The 21,525-nt window shown below is 37.7% G+C and overlaps 1 protein-coding gene across 2 annotated transcripts in view; it reads left to right on the top strand.

The window, feature by feature from the left end:
- Positions 1-19,092, top strand: part of ppm1bb (protein phosphatase, Mg2+/Mn2+ dependent, 1Bb) — a 37,054-nt gene extending 17,962 nt beyond the window's left edge. The window contains exons 2-6 of one of the 2 annotated variants that reach the window (XM_038282514.1): positions 3,903-4,744; positions 8,063-8,180; positions 9,169-9,280; positions 11,125-11,182; positions 17,852-19,092. In XM_038282514.1, the coding sequence (XP_038138442.1) occupies positions 3,914-4,744; positions 8,063-8,180; positions 9,169-9,280; positions 11,125-11,182; positions 17,852-17,881 (1,149 nt within the window). In that variant the 5' untranslated portion in view covers positions 3,903-3,913 and the 3' untranslated portion in view covers positions 17,882-19,092. Of the gene's footprint in view, positions 1-3,902; positions 4,745-8,062; positions 8,181-9,168; positions 9,281-11,124; positions 11,183-13,109; positions 14,719-17,851 lie in introns of those variants that run through there. The other variant, XM_038282513.1, reaches the window with a different exon arrangement.
- Positions 19,093-21,525: the final 2,433 nt, after the last annotated feature.

Genomic DNA, 21,525 nt, shown 5'->3' with positions numbered 1-21,525 from the left:
CAAGCATAAAACACAGCATGTTTTTTTTTCTTTTTTTAAATTGTGAACAACTGAGCATTTCGTGATTTCAAAGTTTTACTGCTAAAATATCTCTCTGTATAATTAATTTGGTGGCAGTCTATTACATGACTGATTTCAAGCATAAATGATTTTACATTTTGCAGATATTCATGCACTTTAAAGTTCTGTTTTTTCTCTAAATATTAGAAGCTGTTGTTGTCTTTATCTCCTACATTTACAATAATGGCTAGACCTTGTTGTTGTGTACCAAATTATTCACAGAAATATTCTTTAATAATGGAGAAATACATTACTTATTCTTTACCTTCAAGAAGCTAAAGAATAAGTCACGTAGGAAGAAAATCTTGTCTTATCTTGCTCAGTGACAAAGAAGAAGTGACAGGAATGGTGTTTTCAGACCAAACACGTTTTGAGCATCAAAAACACACAAATGGCAAAACTTGGATGTAGGGTCAAACAGCTGTGAAGACGTTTTGATGCTTCAACGCTCTGGATGCTCGATCTAGTTGTCCAGCTGCTCTGTTCTGTCGTAAGCCAGACAGTAGCTTGGCTTTATTTACGTTGATGAGCTGCAAAAAACTAATATTTTGAACAGTTTTTAAAGTGAGACAGTTCACCTGAGCATAACATCTATGCGGTTTGTTCCTACCAAAACATTCATTTCATTTTTGGTTCGACAGTGCTGAGAGACTCCTGTCTGAAGCGGGCTACACTGTTGGGTTTCCTGCTATCGTTTATAGCAGCTAGAAATATAATATAAAACATTTTTATTTATTTATATTATTTTTTGCTTAACTGCAAGCACCAGAATATAAAATAAAACATTTTTTTGCTGGTAGATTGTAACATTTTTATTTAATGTAGGTATTTATAAATTGTTTTGCAACAGTTTAAAAAAATATATGTTTTAGTGGAGTAATTATGATCAGCTCTATTTTTCAATATAAAAAAATCCATTCTGATGGCGTTTCAAACTTGTGTATTTGAAGTCCTTTATATTTATTAATTTGTCATATGCTGACAACTGCAAAAGAAATCGTTGCTTGAATGTAGTGTCTGTCTCACAGAAAACTCCTGGGTTAGCTTTTGTGATTGGTTGACGCTCTGTGTCAAGCTGCAAAGGTATAGATATCTGACCTCTGGAACACTCCAACCCTCAACCCTTCTTGATGCCGTCCACCATTAAATTTGCATAAATCAGATGCTTTAGCGCCCAGAGCGTGTTTGCTTTATCGCACTATGAGAGGGCTGTTGACAATTTATTACTTATATATTGGGTGTTTAATCAGGCTGATCTCTGTCTGCTTTTTTCTTTTACCTGATATTTTTCACACACAATCCTCATGTAGTTGTCTTTAATTTCCTTTTTAATATATTTTTTAAAGAAAACAAAAAATGTAAATGGATAACCTACAAGGAGAGGTTAGAAAACATGATTCTTAGGTTCTACTTTGATTTTTAAGCGATTAAATAAAAAAAAAACAGCTAAACTAGTATGAGGTTTGGGGGGGAGACAATTGAATAAATATAACACTTAAGAAATAGGTGTAAATGTATAATGAGATAAATAACTTAACGAAATATTGAAATATGCAGTTATTTAAATAAATGTACAATTTAATAATTAAAAGTCTCATTAAATTATTAGATTTAATATTAAATTATTAAATCTGCAATTAGCTGCACCGATTGATCGGCCGGCTGACTTATCGCCCTCGATTTCCTTCATTTTGAGAGATCAGTGATCCGCCAATACCTAATTTGGAAACCAATCCTTTCCGCTGATCTTATCTACCTCTACAGAGGTCTGAAAAGCACCCACTATCAATGCTCTAAACGTTGATTTATGATTAAGAACTTATTTCAGAAGTTTTTATCGTTTCATGAGTACTAATTAATGTCTTTCTGTAAGATAAGATATACATTTTGAAGGTGTCTTGTAGTCTTATAACAACTGATAATCGGTTATAAAAAAATAAATAAATCTGTATCTGTCAAAATTGGAATCAGCATGTCAGGCTTTTTAAAAATCTGGAAGTGATCGGCCAGAAACCTGCCATCGGTTCATCCCTCCAGTCAACTATACCTGTCAAACTCAGTGGGCGGGAGTGGAGGCCGCTTCCAATGAAACTCTGATATCTAATTGGCTGCTTCTCTCTAAGAAAGATAAAACACATTCTTCCAGGTTTTCCTACAGTCAACGTTCTCCGTGGAAAGTTGTAAATGGTTTAAAAAATTTGTTTCCATTTATTTAAAGCACATTGGAAGAACCACCCTGACCCCTACATCCCTAGGTGGTTTTCTACTAAATTAAGGAGAGAACCTGACCACTAGTCAGTGGGCGGAGCTAACTTTGATTCTGCTGATGTCTGCAAGCTCTCTGATAAGCTTATTAGATGTATTTCCGACCTAACAAGGAATAAAAAGGGTAACGTTTTTACCACGATGCTTTAAATAAATTACAGCACCACTTTGAAATCAAATCTGCCCTTTTTCCAGTTATAATATTGACTTTAGAGTAAAAACATTTAGGAAGAAAATCTTGTCTTATCTTGCTGAGTAAGAAACATCCAATCAGACATCAGTGTTTCTATAAGAGCAACCCTTGCCCCGCCCTCTACACTGATGGATGTGTGGCAGTTTAGATGAATTTATGGTGTGCTTTAGCACAAAAAATAAAATAAAATCTATCTATTTAACTAACCATGTAATTAATGAATTCTGTATTTATTTCCAGTTTTGATAAATTAATAATACATTTTATTAAATAATTCAGAATTTATTTACTTATTGTTTTGTGGCACTCCTCACCCTCCATAAATTAGATTTTTCTAGGCCGATACTAATCCCCAATATGTGCTGCAGATATTTGTTAGCAGATATTGCTGTTTCTTCCTCCATTTTACATGATAAAAATTACATTATCATGAATATATCAAAAAAGAAAATTTAATTAACCAATCAAACAAATGCTGAATACAAGGGGGGCTGGGGAGCTAGAAATATTGTCCGGACGATTTATCGGTTTACCTCTAATGTGTTTAAGATGTAAGGTGGCTAAATAGCATTCATCAATGTACCACAAAGCAGGTGTATTGCCTTTGAAGAAAAATAATAAAAAAGGATACATAGAGTATCATCACTTTTGATCATTATACTTATAGAATATTTCTTTGTGTAATTGTTATCCAGTTTGAACTTGTAATAGCTTAGACTAGTATCTCTTGAATCATTACTTACTCATCATATTTTTAGACCTCCGTGTAGAAGTATTGGAAACAATTGAACTTTATTGATCTCACATTGGAGAAATTTACCTCTGTATTTAACCCATCTCCTTAGGAAGCAGTGGGCTGCCATTATGCAGCACACAGGGAGCAGTGTGGGGTTAAGGGTCTTTGTCCAGGGACCCAGAGTGGCAGTCTGTGGGAGTGGGTCTCGAATCCAGAATCTCAGGATTCCAAGCTCTATGCCCTAACCACTAGGCCATCACTCCCCACTAGAGAAAGTCACTATATGTTTGACTGCTTGAGATTAAAAAAAATATCACAAAGATATTTTGTAAAGAGATAAATTGATGTTGTCAATTTGTGGTGATTAGCTTATATATTTCCTCCCATTATTTATCCATAGATAGCTGATAGGTAAACTTTTTTATTAATTAAAGCCAAATATTTTCCCATGCTTCCATATTGAGCACTAAGCGCCGTTGGTGTTAATTCTCACTTATTTTCTTTGTTGGGAATCAAGTTTTTGTTTCTTTTAGACAGTATGCAACCATAGCATGGTAAAACTGGCTGAGATGTAAAATGATAACAACTTGGCTGGTGATTGTTTAAATGTTTTAATAACCCTTTTTCTCCTCTTTTTTTGTTCTCCAGTTTAGTCAGAGATGGGTGCATTCCTGGACAAGCCGAAAACGGAGAAACACAGCGCCCACGGGGAGGGAAATGGGCTGCGCTACGGCCTGAGCTCCATGCAGGGCTGGCGAGTGGAAATGGAGGACGCCCATACGGCGGTGGTGGGCCTCCCCCATGGACTCACCGACTGGTCCTTCTTTGCTGTCTACGATGGTCACGCCGGCTCTCGGGTCGCCAACTACTGCTCTGGGCATCTTCTGGAGCACATCTTGTCAGGAGGAGCAGAGTTCGGCTCGGGGGCGGGCTCTGTGGAGGGTGTGAAGGATGGGATTCGTTCGGGCTTTCTGAACATTGACCAGTACATGCGCAGCTTCTCCGACCTGCGGCAGGGCCTGGACCGCAGCGGGTCGACAGCCGTATGCGTGTTGCTCAGCCCCACCCACCTCTACTTCATTAACTGCGGCGACTCACGGGCTGTACTGTCTCGAGATGGAAAGGTGGGCTTCTCCACTCAGGACCACAAGCCCTGCAACCCCCGTGAAAAGGAGCGCATCCAGAATGCCGGTGGATCAGTGATGATCCAGAGGGTCAACGGCTCCCTGGCTGTGTCACGGGCTCTCGGGGACTACGACTACAAATGTGTGGATGGTAAGGGCCCCACAGAGCAGCTGGTGAGCCCAGAGCCCGAGGTTTGTGTGTTGGAGCGAGCCGCCGAAGGAGACGAGTTTGTGGTTTTGGCGTGTGATGGAATCTGGGATGTCATGTCCAATGAAGAGCTGTGCGATTTTGTACGATCACGATTATTGGTTTGTGAAGATCTGGAAAAGATCTGTAACTCAGTGGTGGACACTTGTCTTCATAAGGTAAGCCCTTTTTAACTTCTATATTAACCTAAGTAAATTTTTCTTGAATCAATATTTACCACAACCAGAAAACTACAATATATTTTCTTGAGATTTTATGTGACAGAGCAATATGGAAAACAAGATTACTGTGACTTGGGATGAAGGTTTTAGTCCGGCTTGCATTTCTAATCAGTTTTCTCCCACCTTTTAATTAAAGTCAATGTGCAGAACTGCCTTCAGGAGAATAGTTCGAGTCCAGTTTGTGATTTAAAGTCAGAATAAATCCAGTTTCTTTATAAGGAAATTACATCATGACGAAGAGGAAACACATGACATGAAGCTGTAGAGAATTATTAAAGCAACGTTAGGGTCTGTCTTAAGGTTGGACCATTTTAAAGAACTTTGTTCATGTTTTTTTAAGCCATGTGGCCAGAATTGGTCATTTTGAAGTTAAATGAGAAGAATGTGGATTTGTTTTTTAATAATAAACCAAATTTGAGAGTTGAGTGATTCCTCTGAAGTTCATTAAAAAAGGAGGAATGAATATGGCTACCTGTCTGCAAACATTTAATGTTTTATACCTTTATTCCTTTTAAAATAATCATGTTTCACTGCTTGAATTTTGTTGTCCTTTAAAATAAGGTCATCTTCCTGAGGGGTAGATTAAAATCAGACCTTGATTTTGAAATGGAAAAAAGTGGGGGGTGGGGGGGGGGGGGGGAATAAATTAATAGCATTTAATAAGAAAAAAATCATATTGAGCCATTCATTCAGTACTACACTTAATTCAAAAATGCTTGTTGAATTTAAACCTGGCAAAGGCTGAAAAAGAGATGCACACCTTTGCAAAACAAAGAGCATAAAATGTTTAGATGGAAGCTTATTTACCTGTTGGAATGGCCTAGTCAAAGTCCAGATCCATTTCTAATGAAAGATTAAAGGTACATTTCAAAATCTGATGCTAATATCCACTGGGAGTGTTTTAAATCCCTGAGAGACCATTCACTGTTCCACATTTTAAACCTTTACTGCCTGCCCACATGTTTTTTTGGGCTCTCTAAGAACCAACAAGTGTACAGCAGACCAGTTATTTTAACCTTACTGGATTGGTTACAGGCATAAATCAGCTCTGCTGTTGCTATTTTTTTTATGTATGTTAACTGGAGACCCGCAGATAATTACTCCAGCAGAACCTGTTTGATCATTTAAAAAAGTAAATTGGACTGCGGTAAATTACATATTGTAATTGATTAAACTACAATCGCCTTTAAATGACAAAACTGTGACCTTTAATTGTAATTATTTATAGTTTAACTGTTGTTTGGTGTGTGTAACAGAATTTAAAATTTGTATCAATAAATTTCCACTGCAGTATATCCACTGTGGGACCACTGCATTATAACAAAATGCTGTTTCTTACATTGAGGATTTTTAGTCTCCAGTTTAGGTTTAGCTTTTTCTATACTCTTATCAAGTTTAAATTAAAATTGTAGAACATGGGGAACAAATACATCTATCCATCCTCTTCTACTTATACGAGGCTACAGAACAACAGATCCAGGGCTGAACCCCGTTCATCCTCCTCACTAAAATTTCCAATTAATTCAGGCATTCTGAAAGGATGCCTGAACAAACCAAACTGACTCTTTACGATACAGTGAGGCAGGGGCTCTACTTTGAGATCCTCATCTGATCTCCAACGCTGAGTCCAGCCACCCTCAGGAGGAAGTTAATTCTTCTGCTTAGTGTCTAGAATCTCTATCTTTTGGTCTTGAGTCATGTACCAGGACGTTGGTTGGGGTTGGAACGTAGGACTAGTAAATTCAGAGCTTTGCTTCTTGGTTCAGCTCTTTCTCCATCCCAGCAAACTGTGGATGAAGCCCCAGTCTCTCAATCCATCTCCTGTTCCATCATAGATAAGACCAAGGTACCCTCTAACCCTTAGGGGACATCCAGGTTTCTTTGTATTGAAACTAAAACCTCTGGAGACCAGGTCTGTGATGATTCCTTAAAATCATCGAGGATCTCGATTACTAAAATTCATTGAGAAAATAATCTGCCTCTAGGCTTTTTTTTAACAATACATCCCTGCTGATGCATGGATGCAAAGTTTGGTTATCAACAATGTAGCAAGAGCAAAAAGGGTGAAAGGAAGCGGAGAGAAAGAGGTGTTACTATAAACTTAAAAAAGAAAATGAGACGCTGACATCGTCTGACCTTCAGCCGCAACAGTTCTGCTCTCAGCGCTGATCGATACTTCCCCGCTGCGTGGCCCTTTGCTGTCAGCAGAACTTTGTTTTGATTGGTCAGCATTGGGGGATCGTACCATTAGGTCAAAACAAAGAAGGATGCATCTAAGAGGATAGTTTAATTTAGCCTAAATTATATATTATAAACTAATGAGCATTTTACCTTTTTGATAAGTGTTTTTTATGTCTGTTTCTGGTACAAATAAGAAGAACCAAGAACTTGGCCGTTAAGAAATCTAGAAGAGCTCTGTTGAATTTAAATGGAACTAATTGTGTCCAATAACTCTACTGATCATGAGAATTTTCAATTAATAAAATAATTGTTTGTCACAGCCCTGCTGGATACTCATTAGCGGAATCAGGGCTAATCTGGACACATTTTTTATTTGTTTCAGTCAAAAATTACTACGTTTAATCTAAAACTGATTAAAACATATCTATTAAAAACCAAAGGAAAGGTCTGACCTAAAAAAAATAAAAATAAAAAAAAATCTGTATCTACCAATAAAAAGCTGATATTTGCTCTTCAGTTAGCTTGCTAGTCCTTTTGCTTCTCATGTCTTTGCAGTTTTTCATTAGGTCGATGGTAGTGATGTAAAACCATCAGTACTGTGTTTGCATTATGGAAGCAAAGGTCTTTTGCTCATTAATAAAGTAAATCTAACTAATTGTTAAATCCAAAGCAACTGTGTTGCAGTAATTCATAGCACTTGCAAACAGCAGAACAGCCACCTTCATTTTGCGTGTAATTTTTAGTTGTAGCAGACAAAACATGCCACAGCTTGGGACGGATTAAATTTAAGCTTTCAGGGAGGTGTTGCCACTGCATGCAACTGTTAAGAGGAGAACTATGTTGTCTGTAAATCAAGACAAAACAAGAGTAACACTGCAGAACAGAATTTAGAGCAGCATCTTTCCTATGTTTTTATTTCTATTATATAAGCCCTGAGAAATCATGATTTGTATTCAGAGGTTTTAAAGTAAATTCTTTTAAGTGAATCGAAACCTGATTATGAAAGTTTTTCCCGTTTGCAACCATGACTCAATGAAGCTGAGATGTCTCCTGTCTGTACTTTTCCTTCTGCAGGGGAGCAGAGACAACATGAGCGTGGTGCTGGTGTGTTTGCCTGGAGCTCCCAAGATCTCAGAGGAGGCCATGAAAAAAGAGGAGGAATTAGATAAATATCTAGAAACGCGCGTTGAGGGTCAGCATTTTCAACAGGCTTAAGCACACACATTTTAATTCTTTAATTTGTATTTTAAGCCTTATTTTGCTTGTATAGTTTTGTTCTTTTTGGATTTCATATCTTATTTTTAGGGCTGGGTATTTTCACCAAATTCCTGAATCGATTCGATTTTGATTCATACAGTTCTAAATCGATTAATTTCGATTTAATCTGTTTTTACAATAATGAAAGTGGTTCAACTGTGTTTCCAAATACTCATGTATTTTATTTTTTCCTGTCACATTAACCACAAAGTGCAAACTTGTAAATCGGACAGTTCAAACTTGAGATGTGAACAAAACTGTCTCAAAAGTGCAAACTTGTTTGTGAAAAGTGAAAAGGCCTCATATGAGCAAGCAGACGTGACACAGCAGACATGCATGAGCTGCATTATCTTCACTGCACAAACCATATTTTCAGCGTTGTCTGTAACAACTACAGGGTGTTTGCTGGTTAGTCTCCATTTGTTAATTTCTTCAGTCACCCTATTAGCTATATTTGCAGCTGTCTGGCTTAAAGTAATCTTGAGTGCATCTTTCCTGCTCATTTGAATGTGAACGTCACGCGCGTCACTATAAATCTAATCGATCTCATTCCCTAGACATCATCGATTATGCAAAAATGTAAAGGAATCGATAAAAAATGGATTATATCATTTTTTTTACCCAGCCCTACTTATTTTTGAAGCTGTGATTCTTAGGGCTTTTGCACAATAATTTCAATGTGTCTGATTGCTGGTTTAGCACAAATGGCAAATAAAAAACCTTGAAAACATCCACAGAAATATTTTATCATTGATTAAAAAATGGTTTTACACCCATGATAATTGTTTCTGACAAAACTATCTTATATCCCTTCTTATTTTGATTCTAGTCTCTGTGCAGAAATGTTGGTTGCTAAAATGTCTTTGTTATTGACCTCAGTTATAAGTAGTTGTTTTGTGTCTGTGTTGCTTTATTTATTGCAGAGCTCCTGGGAAACTGTGGAGAGGATGGAGTCCCTGACCTGGTGTCTGTCCTAAGAAATATTGCCTCAGAAAACATCCCTAACCTCCCGCCTGGTGGAGGCCTGGCCAGCAAGTAAGCATTACTGAACTGCATGTTATAGACACAACATATTAACAGTATTGACTTTCAGCATTTTATGTTTTAGTTCATTAATATGTTAATGAACGAAAACATATCTTGATTCAGTCTTTTAAAACACCTACTATAGATTTACTTGTACTAATATTGATTATTAATCTTTTCTAGGGTTTTATAGACCATTATGGTGCTTCTCAGTTTTTATATGAAAGATTCCGGTTCCTCGTTTTGATCTCCATTATAAATCTTTAAAGAAAAAGAATCATAAAAGTTTATATATTAGCCGTTTCTTAAAGGAGCAGTAGGGAGATCTTTTCTAACGGATTGTTTACCACGTGACTTAAAGATCTCCCCACAGCTGCTTAGCAAGCAGTGAAATAGAAGGTCTAGAAGTGAAACTAAAATAAATGGTCCCCACTACAGTGAGAAATCAATGAAGAACTTCAACCAATCAAAAAAGACGGTCCGTTGTCCACTATTGGTTCCATGACACGTTAATCATGGTCATCTGCTTGTACCTCCCCCCTGTGCGCGTACCCTGACACATGAACAAATCGACCCCCCAATGCTCAGGCAAGATGCCATGGCTGGAAGCTAGTCACTGTAATGCTACGTTCACACCTATGGTATACCATCACAGGGTCAGGTTCGGTTCGGGGGGGATTTCAAAATCGTCTGGGATTTTGGTCGACTACAGTGCAGCAGAAACTAGCGGTGAGCTCCGGGGCTGGGGACAGAGTGACAGAACCCGACCCGGTGACGGTAGCCTGGACACCGGCGGCCCCGTACTTCCCCCCGCCTACATTTTTTTACATATGAAAAGTAGGACATGTCCGGAGAAAAAAGGACATCTGGTCACCCTATTCACACCTAAAGCAGCAACAGCAGCAAAAACGTGCGTTCTGCTTCATTTTTTATGCTTGTACAAGTTTAGTTTTGACGAGCGGCTGAAACATCTAGCTGCGAAATGAAAAAGTGGGCCTTATGTGCGTTGGGCGGAGCTACCCTATTCTTTCTTTGCCTGTAACAATGGCAGCTATATTTGCTGTGATCAAAAAGTAGTTTGAATCTATTTTGAAGTGAAAAAATCCACCTGAAAAACACAGTCAGTGCAGTCAGTTCTTCCAGATTACCATCTGGACGCGCTGCAGATAGATGTGTTTTGAAGGTGTGGTTTCGTGCACTTGATCTGTGAATATGACGCCTTTTTGGATTGAGGGTGTTTCCATCCAACTGAACCTCTGCTCTCAAGTCTTAAGGCTTTTGTGCCCTCAACCTAGTTCAGTTCCTATTTGCCCTGTATTAGGACCAATCCTTCTTCGATCAACTTTGACCTACTTCCCTGTCTCTATTTGAGCAAGACTCCCACTGCATGATGGGTATCCTTACCATGTAACCCATTTGGGTAGGGCTGGGTTATGGTTTTAGTATCTTCCACACTTATTACTTGATGGCAAAAAGTAAAATTTTGGTCTTATCTACCTTCTATATCATGTCTGCGGTGTTACCTCAAACTTTAAAACTGCAGGGTTTGCAACTGTATTTCTCTAATGTCTTTAACAAATATAAAAAAATTTTTAGGATAATTTTACTAAAAAGTAAAAATCAAGTTGACATTTGACATTTAATGCAGAACCAACTGAGAACACGATAATCATCAGAACACAGGCCCAAGAGATGCTGCTCTGTTATTTTGCTCGCATCATCAACTAAGAGTTTTACTTCCATTAAAATCTCAGTCAATAAACATTAGTGTAGAACGAACAGAGACTGCATTATTTAGGGAGATGTTCTCCCCAAGGACCAATATGTGTGTTTGCTTGTTTTTCTGTTTGCAGACGCAGTGTTATAGAGGCGGTGTACAACAAACTGAACCCTTACAGAGAAGAGGAAGGGGTGAGTTAAATGTTCTATAAATTACTCCTCCAGCTCCACACCCTCCAAACATGATCTCATAGACATACCAAGAAGCACATCCATGTTTGTGCGGCTATGTGCCGTGTGTTTGTGAGGTAATGGGAATGTGATTTGAGTGAAGAATGAATGAAGGGACATTTTTATGTTCTGCATTGAAACGACGTGCACAAAGAGTTTTCACATATTTTAAATCCTGGTTTGTTAAAGCAGCAAAACTTAGTCAGCTGAAAGATACTGAAAGATCTATACTGATCAGTCTCACATAGAGCTTTCACTGACTTCATCGCCTGTTTTTGATCCAAAAAGACAAAATGAACTGAAAATATTTCTACTAGGGATGAAACGCCACCAATAAAAACATCCAGTGCAACCGTTTCTGCTTATTGCATACATGTAGCCAAACAAACGCAGGATGTTTATGTGCAGAACTAAGTGCGAAATCCAACGTGCCTCTTTAAAAGGTGACACCATAACATACAGAAGAGAAAGACTTATTTAAAAATTCATAAAAACTAACATTTACCATTTTTAGGTGGTTTTATTTTATAACCTAACTAACAAGATAACATTTTTTTTTATCAAGCCTTTTTTTTTTTTTAAGGTGAAGTCGACCAACAAATATAAACTTTTTAATCATTTTTCAAGCATTACACTGCTAGTTTCTAGTGATATATAAAAAAAAAAAAAGTTGAATAGTAAAAAATAAAATTAATTAAATTTATTTAATTTTATTTGTTTTAAAACAGTTTAAATTCATGTTTCTTGTGAGGATTACAAACTCTTTCTTCTGTAGGTTTTGGGAAATAGTTTCCTCTTGCAGATATAGATTGCACACCCTAGTAGGCCACTAGCTGTTTTATTTGCACACGTTTCCTGTTTTTTTTTTTTTTTTTTTTTTTTTTTTTTTTGCTTGATAAAACAACATTCTAAATGCCAGACAAAAAAAAAACACAATTATATCATATTTTTACAGTCCAGCTATACATTTATTCTATTTAATGTTTAAATTTTCATCTAATTCAAATGCATTAGGGCTGAACACAAAGCATCAATAATCAGCTGATCAGTACCAATGGAAAATATGGCTTATAAAATATTCCGTTAATTCACTGAATTCAGATCCGCAAACGTTTATGTGCTCTGCTTGATGGAGGCTCATTTTGCGTCAATTACTGCGCCGACATCTAACCAACATCTTAAGCCACAGATTATGTTTAAACCGAGGGATTTACGTCTAAGCAAGCACATCATCTTAAAGCAGGTTATTGGTACTTATGACAGAATTTCAGCAGAGGGGAGGGTCAATTTCTTTTGTTTCCTTCTAGACTTCTAAACCGATTTTTTTTTTAGCATATATTAATCCAATCAACCTCATAGCAGGAAGTGAAAATTCTCCCCAAATCATCACGAGCTATGAAAACTTTATATTGGACTAAAATGAACTTATTTTCTGTGCTCATCCACTCTTGACTTTCCTGCCTCTGCTCATTCTTCTATCAGAGTTTTTCCTTCCACTCAATCTTCCATTATGATCCTTCAATACAGCATTCTGCGAACAGCCAGCTTCTTAATAAACATTTGTATTAAAATGAATAATTCAATTTTACATTTATTTACTTACATTAATTTAATGATATTTAGATGGACTTGTACAACCGCTGCTGGGAAACTACAATAACTTATTTTCATTTTGAAGGCAACCATGGGTTAAAATTCTCTCTTCCAGCTTATAAATCAGCATCAGTTCAACATATCAGCTTCCACTTTTCCTTGAGTTTGTTACACAGCACAGTGAAAATGAATAACCTCTCTGGCAGATGTTGTGTGGCTGCTTATTGGATGGATGCTCTTATGTGTTTGAACATAGAGGCTATCTGCAGTGTCTTACCCTGGCGTGTCACCTCAGGGGGGAGGAGAGGAGGAGGAGGAGGATGATGAGGAGAATGAGGAGGGAGGTGGCGGCACGGCAGCTCATCTGATGGAGGCTCTGCGGCAGTTCCGTCTGCACCACCGGGGGCAGTATCGCACAGTGCTGGAGGAATCTCTGGCAGCCTACCATCACAGAGGGGAGGGCGCTGTCGAGGGAGCCAGGAGGAGCTCTGATGACAACGGAGAGGAGGAGACCGCCTCCCCTCCCTCACCCCCACCCTCACCCGCTGCCGTGGAAGTAGAGGGTAGCCAAGATGCCCCAACATCTGGTCTCTCCTCTGACTGAGCTCGCAGCCTATCATCCACCCTCCTCCAGAGATGACCTCACTCCTCTATCCCCAGTCACAGAACTTGACTAGGCAGATCGGCCAATATTTAGTGATTTTCTTAAAATTAAGAATATCTGTCAATCATACTGAGATAAAACCAGCCTTTCTGTGTATTCAAATTCTGTCTCCACCACTCTACCGTTTGAAGAATACTCTTTATTTCCTTATTTTTTGTTTACCCAACTTAGCTTGGACGTTCTTTGAGAACATAACACCACTGTTTCCAGTAGAAACCAGTCAGCATGTATGTTGATTCTTGCAGACATGGTTGCTGAAACCAAAATGAAACATCCTTGTATCTGTTTTGGGCTTCTTCTCTCCGTCCCATTCCTTCCTCTCCTTCTCCTCCTCCCGCCCTCTAGCCTCACCCCTCATTCGCCTATATGGGAGAAACTGGAGTACAGCTGTGCAGTACGCTTTGCCGTCTCATGCCCTTTTACCCCATGTTTTGACCCGGAGTCTCTTTGTACAGCAGGACAAGAAACTCTTGTAGGAATAATAAATGAGCGAAGATAGTTGAGAGCGTTGGGGAAAAAGATCTTAGATGGAAAAAGACAAAAATATTTTCTCACACCTGCTTTTATTGCCAGCAGTCATGTGCTTAGTCCCTCAGGTGGCCTCATTAACCCCCAAATCACAGCTCAATAAAGCTAGAGCACCTGTTCAAAATACATGGAGGAGGAATTAAAACACCTGAGTGTCAAAAACAACACAAAAAGGTTTACATGATTTAAAACTAATAAAGTGTGTTCTGTTTTGGTGAAACATTTGACACCCTCCATGTTTGCCGGCCTCCCTGTTAAAGGGCAGTTAGAAGCATAAAGAAAATCTTCATACAATTCCAGACCATTTATTCAAAGTAACAAAATTGCTAATAAAAGATTAATACTTTTAAAGGAAGTTAATATTTTTGGCAACCCACTGATGACAACATTGCAGCACTTAGTTCTTTGTTGTCTTTATGTTCTCCACTTAACAAATCGCTCTGCAGGTTTTCTTCACAATTTAGTTTTTTTTTTGTTAGATCATGTGAACCATCTTTTTGTTGATTTGACCATTTCTTTCACTCTTAAAAAAAAATCTGATTCATAATCCTGGTACTCGTAAGAAAAAACAAACACCATAAACGCCCACTGTACCTAAATTCTAGCATGATTTGCTTTCCCTCTCGTTTGATACATATTTTCAACATCCAACAAAAAGTTTTGTTCGACGTCAAGCCCAGCAAACTCTACATGCTTTGTTTTTGATCCTTGTTACAAAATTTAGTGGAGTTATAATCATGGACGCTCATCCAGCCGAGCAAACACTGGAACAGAAAGGTGTGTCTTCCCAGGCACTCTGATCCAAACAAAAAGAAGTTAAGAGATTTTTACAATGAAAACAGGAGAATGAATCAGTAATCCCAAATTTAACTTTTCTGTACAGGGTTATTCTGATGTTATAAAGATGTGCATCCACCTGATGATTTTACATATGCTAACATTGAACAGTTGTGCATTTCTTTGTGGTAGAATATGTTTGATCCCTCTCTGCTGAGGGGTTTATGTTAACATTGAAGTGTATAATATTCATGGGAAAGATGGTGTAGAAGGACCCTCAGGAACTCAGCAGAGTAATGACAATCATCTAGTCAGGCTAAACAGGAAACATATTTTATCTACTCCTTTCACTAATATAACTCTTCCACACTTCATCTACACTGTTTACTCTTCTTTAAATGTAGCCAGTCAGGAAGTACTGCTTGCCTGGTAATGCTTTGCACTGCAATTATCTGCTCAGTATAGAAAGCACTTAGTAATCTGAGGCTAAATAAACTGTATGTGTGTGTATCTGTTAAAAAAATCGGTTGTAAGTGGGACCAAATGACTCCTGCATAAGTAACAAAATTATCAAATAAAAAGATCTAAAATGCAGTGTTTGAGGTTAATTTCTTTTAGAAAGTTATTTCTATTGGGAGGATGATGGGGACTCTGTGCATTTTGTGTTGATTTGAACAAATTCAGCTTTTTGGATGGCATTAAGCCATTTAAATTGTTTTGAATGGGAATAGTGTGTGTGTGTGTGTAGTAGGAATGTGGCAGTAAGAGATTCCTATACTGTAATAGAGGTTGCACCATGTTTATTGTTCCTAATGCTTCAAAACAACTCATTATGTGCGTGATGACACTGGAATGCACTAAATTCTGCTTTGCATTTGGGGTCCTGAATTACTGATTTCTGTTTTTTTTTTTTTTTTTTTTTTTTTTCTACCTTCAAGATTGTTAGATTTAAAAAAAAATGTGTGTTGCAGTTAGGGCTGGGAAATATAGACCAAAAATCTGATTACAGTATTTTGTGGTATTAGTATGATAACTTAGAATAAACGAAAAACTTTAAACTTTAAAAACATTACTGCTTTACAGACTTTGTTAGCTAAAGGTATGGCTTTAACTACATGCTGCATCAATCACAGCCACATAATAAAAAATACTTCTGTAAAAAAATATCTACATTTAAAATCAGCTTCTTCAGGACACCAGTTACATACAAAGCATGATTAATATCACTAAACATGCATTATTAACCAAATTTGATCTTGGTCTTTGAATTTGTCAACTTTATTAGGGAAAAAAACTAAAATTTAAAGTTGTCACAATTCACAAAACTTTTTTTTTCTTTTTTTAAACCTAATTCAAAATTGTAATTTAGATTACATATCAAAATGATCATCCTGACTAGGAGTTTTTTCTGATAATGATGAACAATATGATAAAAGCCCAGCCCCCCGCTGCAATTTTTTATCAAAAGACACTATTCAACAAACTTTGAGCCATGATAGGATTACCCTATTTATGAATAAAAGCTTACATCTCCTTGCATTTATCTGAGTCATCAAAGTCTACGAGTTGTCTAAAGACTTTTTATTTCATTTTTATTTTTTTATGTGAAAACGCACCACTTATTCATTATTGTTCTACTAAGAATGGACTTTAATAAAGATGTGATGACAGGTTGGTATTATTGAAGTGCTCAACCCCACAATTTTAACAGAGGCTAATTAATTTCTTTGGATTTTTCTGCCTAAATAGTACCAAAAGTAATTCTTGGTCATGTTCTTAAGAAGTGATTTTTACCTGTTAGTAAAAAGCATGTATCCAGGAAGGAACTAAGAGGCAGCAGTGTTCTTCTCATAATGCAGTCTATTGCCAGGTGGCGCTCTTTTAAATTCCAACCTTTAATTATTCATTTATTTTGTTGTTTAAAATACCAGCTATACCAGAGTGCAGCAATACGCGGAAGCAGCGGTACCCCTGCATTGTTCTATGTTCTTTACAAGCATTGGAAACCCTCTATTATCTTCCATGTCATGAAATAACAGCACTTTAAAAATTTCCTTCGTATCTTTCCTAAAGATTTAACTTGGGGATTGATTCCCCAAGACTGAAATGTTACATATAAGATTTTTTTTTTCTTTCATTGTAGTAGCTCTTTCAACCAGCAGACCCACAATACAGGACAGTGTTACTGTGATCCAACGGCAGAAAAAACTGCCTTATTTTAGTTCTTTCTCTGGTATCTCATCTTTTTATTTTTTTCCCCTTTGCCATATTCTAATGAAGGCAGCCAGTCCATCCCTAGTATGTAGAGCGGGGTCTTTAGCGTTTTCCAGGCGAAGGACCACCAAACTGATGGCGAGATGTAGCAGGGACCCCCTAATTATATATATATATGATGAAATTGTGTTATATCAAACTGGTCCTATAGTCACTCTATTACAGATGGAGTAATGTAACGTAAATAATTTCACTCTGGGGTTATTAAAAGTAGTTCTGATTCTGATTCCTGGTTGATGGGACAGGTGTTGTGAATGAAACGGTGCCCAGTTTGAAAGAGCTCCTTTATGTCGCTGAATGTGAGCATTTCTTGACTGAAAGACATCTTCTGCCTCCATTTATCTGTTTACTACAGTGTGTTGAATTCATGTTAATGTGGATTTAAAGATATTTTAATTAGTGGAAAAAATAGCAGGGGAATATATAAAAAAAAAAAAGTCTAATTAACCAAAACTTTAGCTACCCCCATGCAGTACATCTGTGGACCCCCTAGGGGTCTTGAACCCCCTGTTGAAGACCTCCGATCTAGAGCATAAAGCTTGAAGGTAGAGCCACGCTGTTGCTCCATTCAGGATCTTTTTTCCTCCTTTTTCCTGTCTGACTATTCTGATTCTCTGCGAGGTGAGTCATCTGATGTTCTGGTTGTGTTTTGTACAGGCTGGGTTAGGGATAATCAACACTCAGTGTTAGGAAAAAAAATTTGTGTTTAGGCTTTAGTGGCGCAAGTCTGACTGCAGTGCCAAACCTAATGCACATCTGTCTTCATGTCCTCTGTCTCTCTCCTTCGAACCCAGAGTGCCGTTGACCTGGAAGACCCATATTAGCTGCGCCGGAAGCTTCCCTGTCTCCTTCCGGTGATCCGAGCATCCACCAGGAGGAGGGTGGTCTCTCCATTGCGCCGTGTCTCTCTCCACTAAAAGAGGACATGCAGTGTGTGCTGGAATGCGTGAGTGTGTATGTGTTGGTCGTGCATTTGTGTGTGTGTGTGTTTTTGCAGGGGCGGGACAAAGACTACACCTGAACACATGCATAACTGCTTGAACCCCCCCTACCCCCACCCCCATCCCACCCCAGGAGGAGAAGCTGAATCACTCTACAAAGAAAAAAATAAAAAAAAATTGTATAGATTTTAAGAACTGAGGCGTTTTGACGGTTGAAACGGATTTTTACCGTTGGAAATCTTTTTGTTTTCTTGAATGTTGGACACCAGACTTCACAATGATATGAGGACCTATTGTGCGCATGATGTCTGTGAGCGGGTGTTTGACGGAGAGAGGGTGTGTATGTGAGAGCGTTTAACTGAGGGCCAAGAGGACACGCGTGGTAGATAAAGACTTTTTATGTAATTCTTCATGTTTCTTTGTGCTCTTAACACCTTTGCTTCTTCCCCTCGATTAAAAAACATCACACTCTCTCTCTCTCTCACACACACCACCCCTCACCTCCACCTGTGCAAATATAAATGACGTGCCACAACTGCGGGGCACTGCATGAGGACTTGGGTTCTAAATGTACAGCTATGTGTTTTTGTTTTTTTGTTTTTTTTCTAATCATCCTCAGAGGACAGCCATTGGTCGAGGCTGACTGAACCCAGAAGCTCTCTGGACTCTGATGGGCCGCATGAGAAATGATTTGGATTTTATTTTTGTTGATCGATTTCGGACGAAATGACGTTAATCATGATGGAGGTATGGGAGGTTGATGAAAAGCCAGATTGTTAGTCGGACCCAAGGCTTCAGGAGGAGAAAAAAGGGCGGATGTTGTAACACTGGTTGGACTTCCTCGACATCGTCTGAGGCGCAGCAAATACTCCTGACGGAGGAAAACAGATCTCTTTTCTTTTTTTCTTTTTTTTAAATGTTGCCCACGAGGTTTCTAGTTGCTCGCTGTGTAGAGTGAGTGAACTTCCAATTTTAACCCTGTCCCTGGTTCTCAGACTGCATTGGTAATGTTTGTATTGCTGTTGTTTGATTGCACTCACATTTGATTACAGAAAAGCGTCTATATATGAAATAAAATACCTACCAAGGATGCAGCAGTTGTTGTGTATTTGAATCTGTAACTTTTCTTTGGGGGTTTTGTGGACGTACAAGTAAAACTCAGTTCCTTAAATACAGAAGGATGCATGCATAACAATTTGTTGGTTCTGATTATTCCAACCAATTTTGATATTATATTGTTAAGTAATGACCTATATACAGTGCAAAACGTGTAAACCTAAATAAGTCAGGTTTTTCTTTAAATAAGTGCATTTTTCTTGAATTGAGGTTAGTGAGACACTTTGCCAATGGAAGAAGATTATTAGCATTTAAAATAAGAGAACAATTCCATTCTCTCATTTAAGGTGCATATTATCTAATTATCTTATTTTAGGATTAAAAATTAGTAATTCCATTGGCAAACCAATTTATTTACCAACTTAAATTAGGGGTAAATACACTTAATTTAAGAAATTATTACTTATTTATAGATTATTTTTTTTTAGTGCAGTTTAGAAGACTCTCCAAGCATAATATTGGAAAGCTTAGTGGAAGGAAAATCAAAAGTACATGCTTCTAAATATAAATCTTGATTTAAAAAAAAAAGTATGCGCACTTAAACGGGTCATTTTGCATTAACACAGCTTGGCATTGTGGCATAACTGGTACATGTGAGGCTTTAAGAAAACTGATCTAATGGCGGCCTTCAGCCATTCTACATAATCTTCTCCACAAACAAGTGTCCGCATCGCCCTCTGTGACTCCACAAATGTCACTGTGGAGTCTTTCTGCTTCCTAGGAACTATCATCTCACAGGACCTAAATTAGGATCTGAGCATCAACTCCTCACCAAGAAAGCTCAGCAGAGGATGTAGTTCCTGCAGCAGCTGAAAAAATTAAACCTGCAAAGGATAATGAGTGTGCACGTTTAATCCACCATTGAGTCCATCCTCACCTCGTCATCTTGTAGACTGTTGCTACCACCAAGGACTAGGGCAGACTGCATCTGGTCTGCAGAGAAAGTGATCAGCTGCAGTCTTCCATCTCTCCAGGATCCGTACGTCTCCAGGACTCTGAGGCGTGCAGGAAAAATTGTAGCTGATCCCTTGCACCCCAACCACAAACTATTTCAGTCTTTTCCCTCTGGCAGGAGGCTGCGGTCCATCAGGACCAAAACCTCCCGCCACAAGAACAGTTTCTTTCCATCCGCTACCAGCCTTAACAAGACCCCGGCGACACTGACACCGCCTCTCATCTTTTCAAGATATAGAAGCTACACCAAAGTAGCGTCTCCAGACCTCCGGGTAACGTTAACGCACAGTCTACAATATATAGTATATTGTATCTTTTATATGGTATATAGCTATAGATTCTTTATTCTATATTATTTGTCTGCACCATCAACACCAAGTCAAATTGGCCTAAACATCTGTATCTGTTGCTTCATTCTAACTCCAGCTTCAGTACACCTCCTGTGAGTCTTTTACTTTTAAATGGTCTGTGTTTCACAGCTGCCTTCAGGCTGTTGTTATTCCTGTCTGTTATTAACCTCCTTCATACAGACTTTTTCCTTTCACTTAACTTTCCTTGGATACACCTGAAAACAGGAACTATCTGGAAAAACCTCTTTACCTTTTATTCCTTTTTTGTTTTTTGGTGAAGGTTAAAAATTCATTAGTCTTGCCTATGATTGTATAGCATAACATAAGTCTTTTTTTTCTTTTCCCTTTTTAATATTTAATTTCCGGATTGACTGAATTGATTAGCTGTAAGCTACATTCAGTATATAATTAGACAGAGATAAAGAGTTCAAATGTCTCTAATGAATGCTTATATATAAAATAATTTTTACATTTTGGGTTGAATCTTTCAGTACTGAATGATAAGATTTGTTGCATTTTATTTTTTCATCTTTGATCAACAGTTTACTTAAAGTCTTTTTTTTTTTATCCAAAGCTATAAAATCCAAAAAAATGTAAATATGTTTTTTCATAAACCCTTTATGTTTTACTGGAAGTAGCTGTCCAGCATGTTTTCTAAAGTCGGACTTTCCACATTGCCTGGAAGTTTCCTCTAGATCTGAAGAAAGGCCCACTCTTCATCCTCTTATAGGCTGGCTGTGATGTTCCTACGTAGGCTTTACATCTATAGTCATATTACTACGTCTAAAGTAATTTATATACGACCCATAAAAAATCATGTTGGGCAGTAGTTTTGCTTAATAGCACAAATACACTTCACACACATATTATGTCAGATAAACTATGTATTTATGAAAACTTTAATCAAGTGGGAATGCTTATGCATTCCCACTTATTGTTTTTCTGTTTCTCTTTATTATTGTGTGAATGCTGTAGGCATTCACACTGAGATCCTGTTTCTCTTTATTCTTTATTATTATTATTATTATTATTGTGTGAATGCTGTAGGCATTCACACTATTGAGATCCTGTTTCTCTTTATTCTTTATTATTATTATTATTGTGTGA

The sequence above is a fragment of the Cyprinodon tularosa genome, unplaced genomic scaffold, assembly GCF_016077235.1.
Source record: "Cyprinodon tularosa strain WSP-4 unplaced genomic scaffold, ASM1607723v1 ctg185, whole genome shotgun sequence".
NCBI lineage: Eukaryota > Metazoa > Chordata > Actinopteri > Cyprinodontiformes > Cyprinodontidae > Cyprinodon > Cyprinodon tularosa.
The sequence above is the reverse complement of the archived record's forward strand: the minus strand, read 5'-3'. Positions and strand labels throughout refer to the sequence as shown.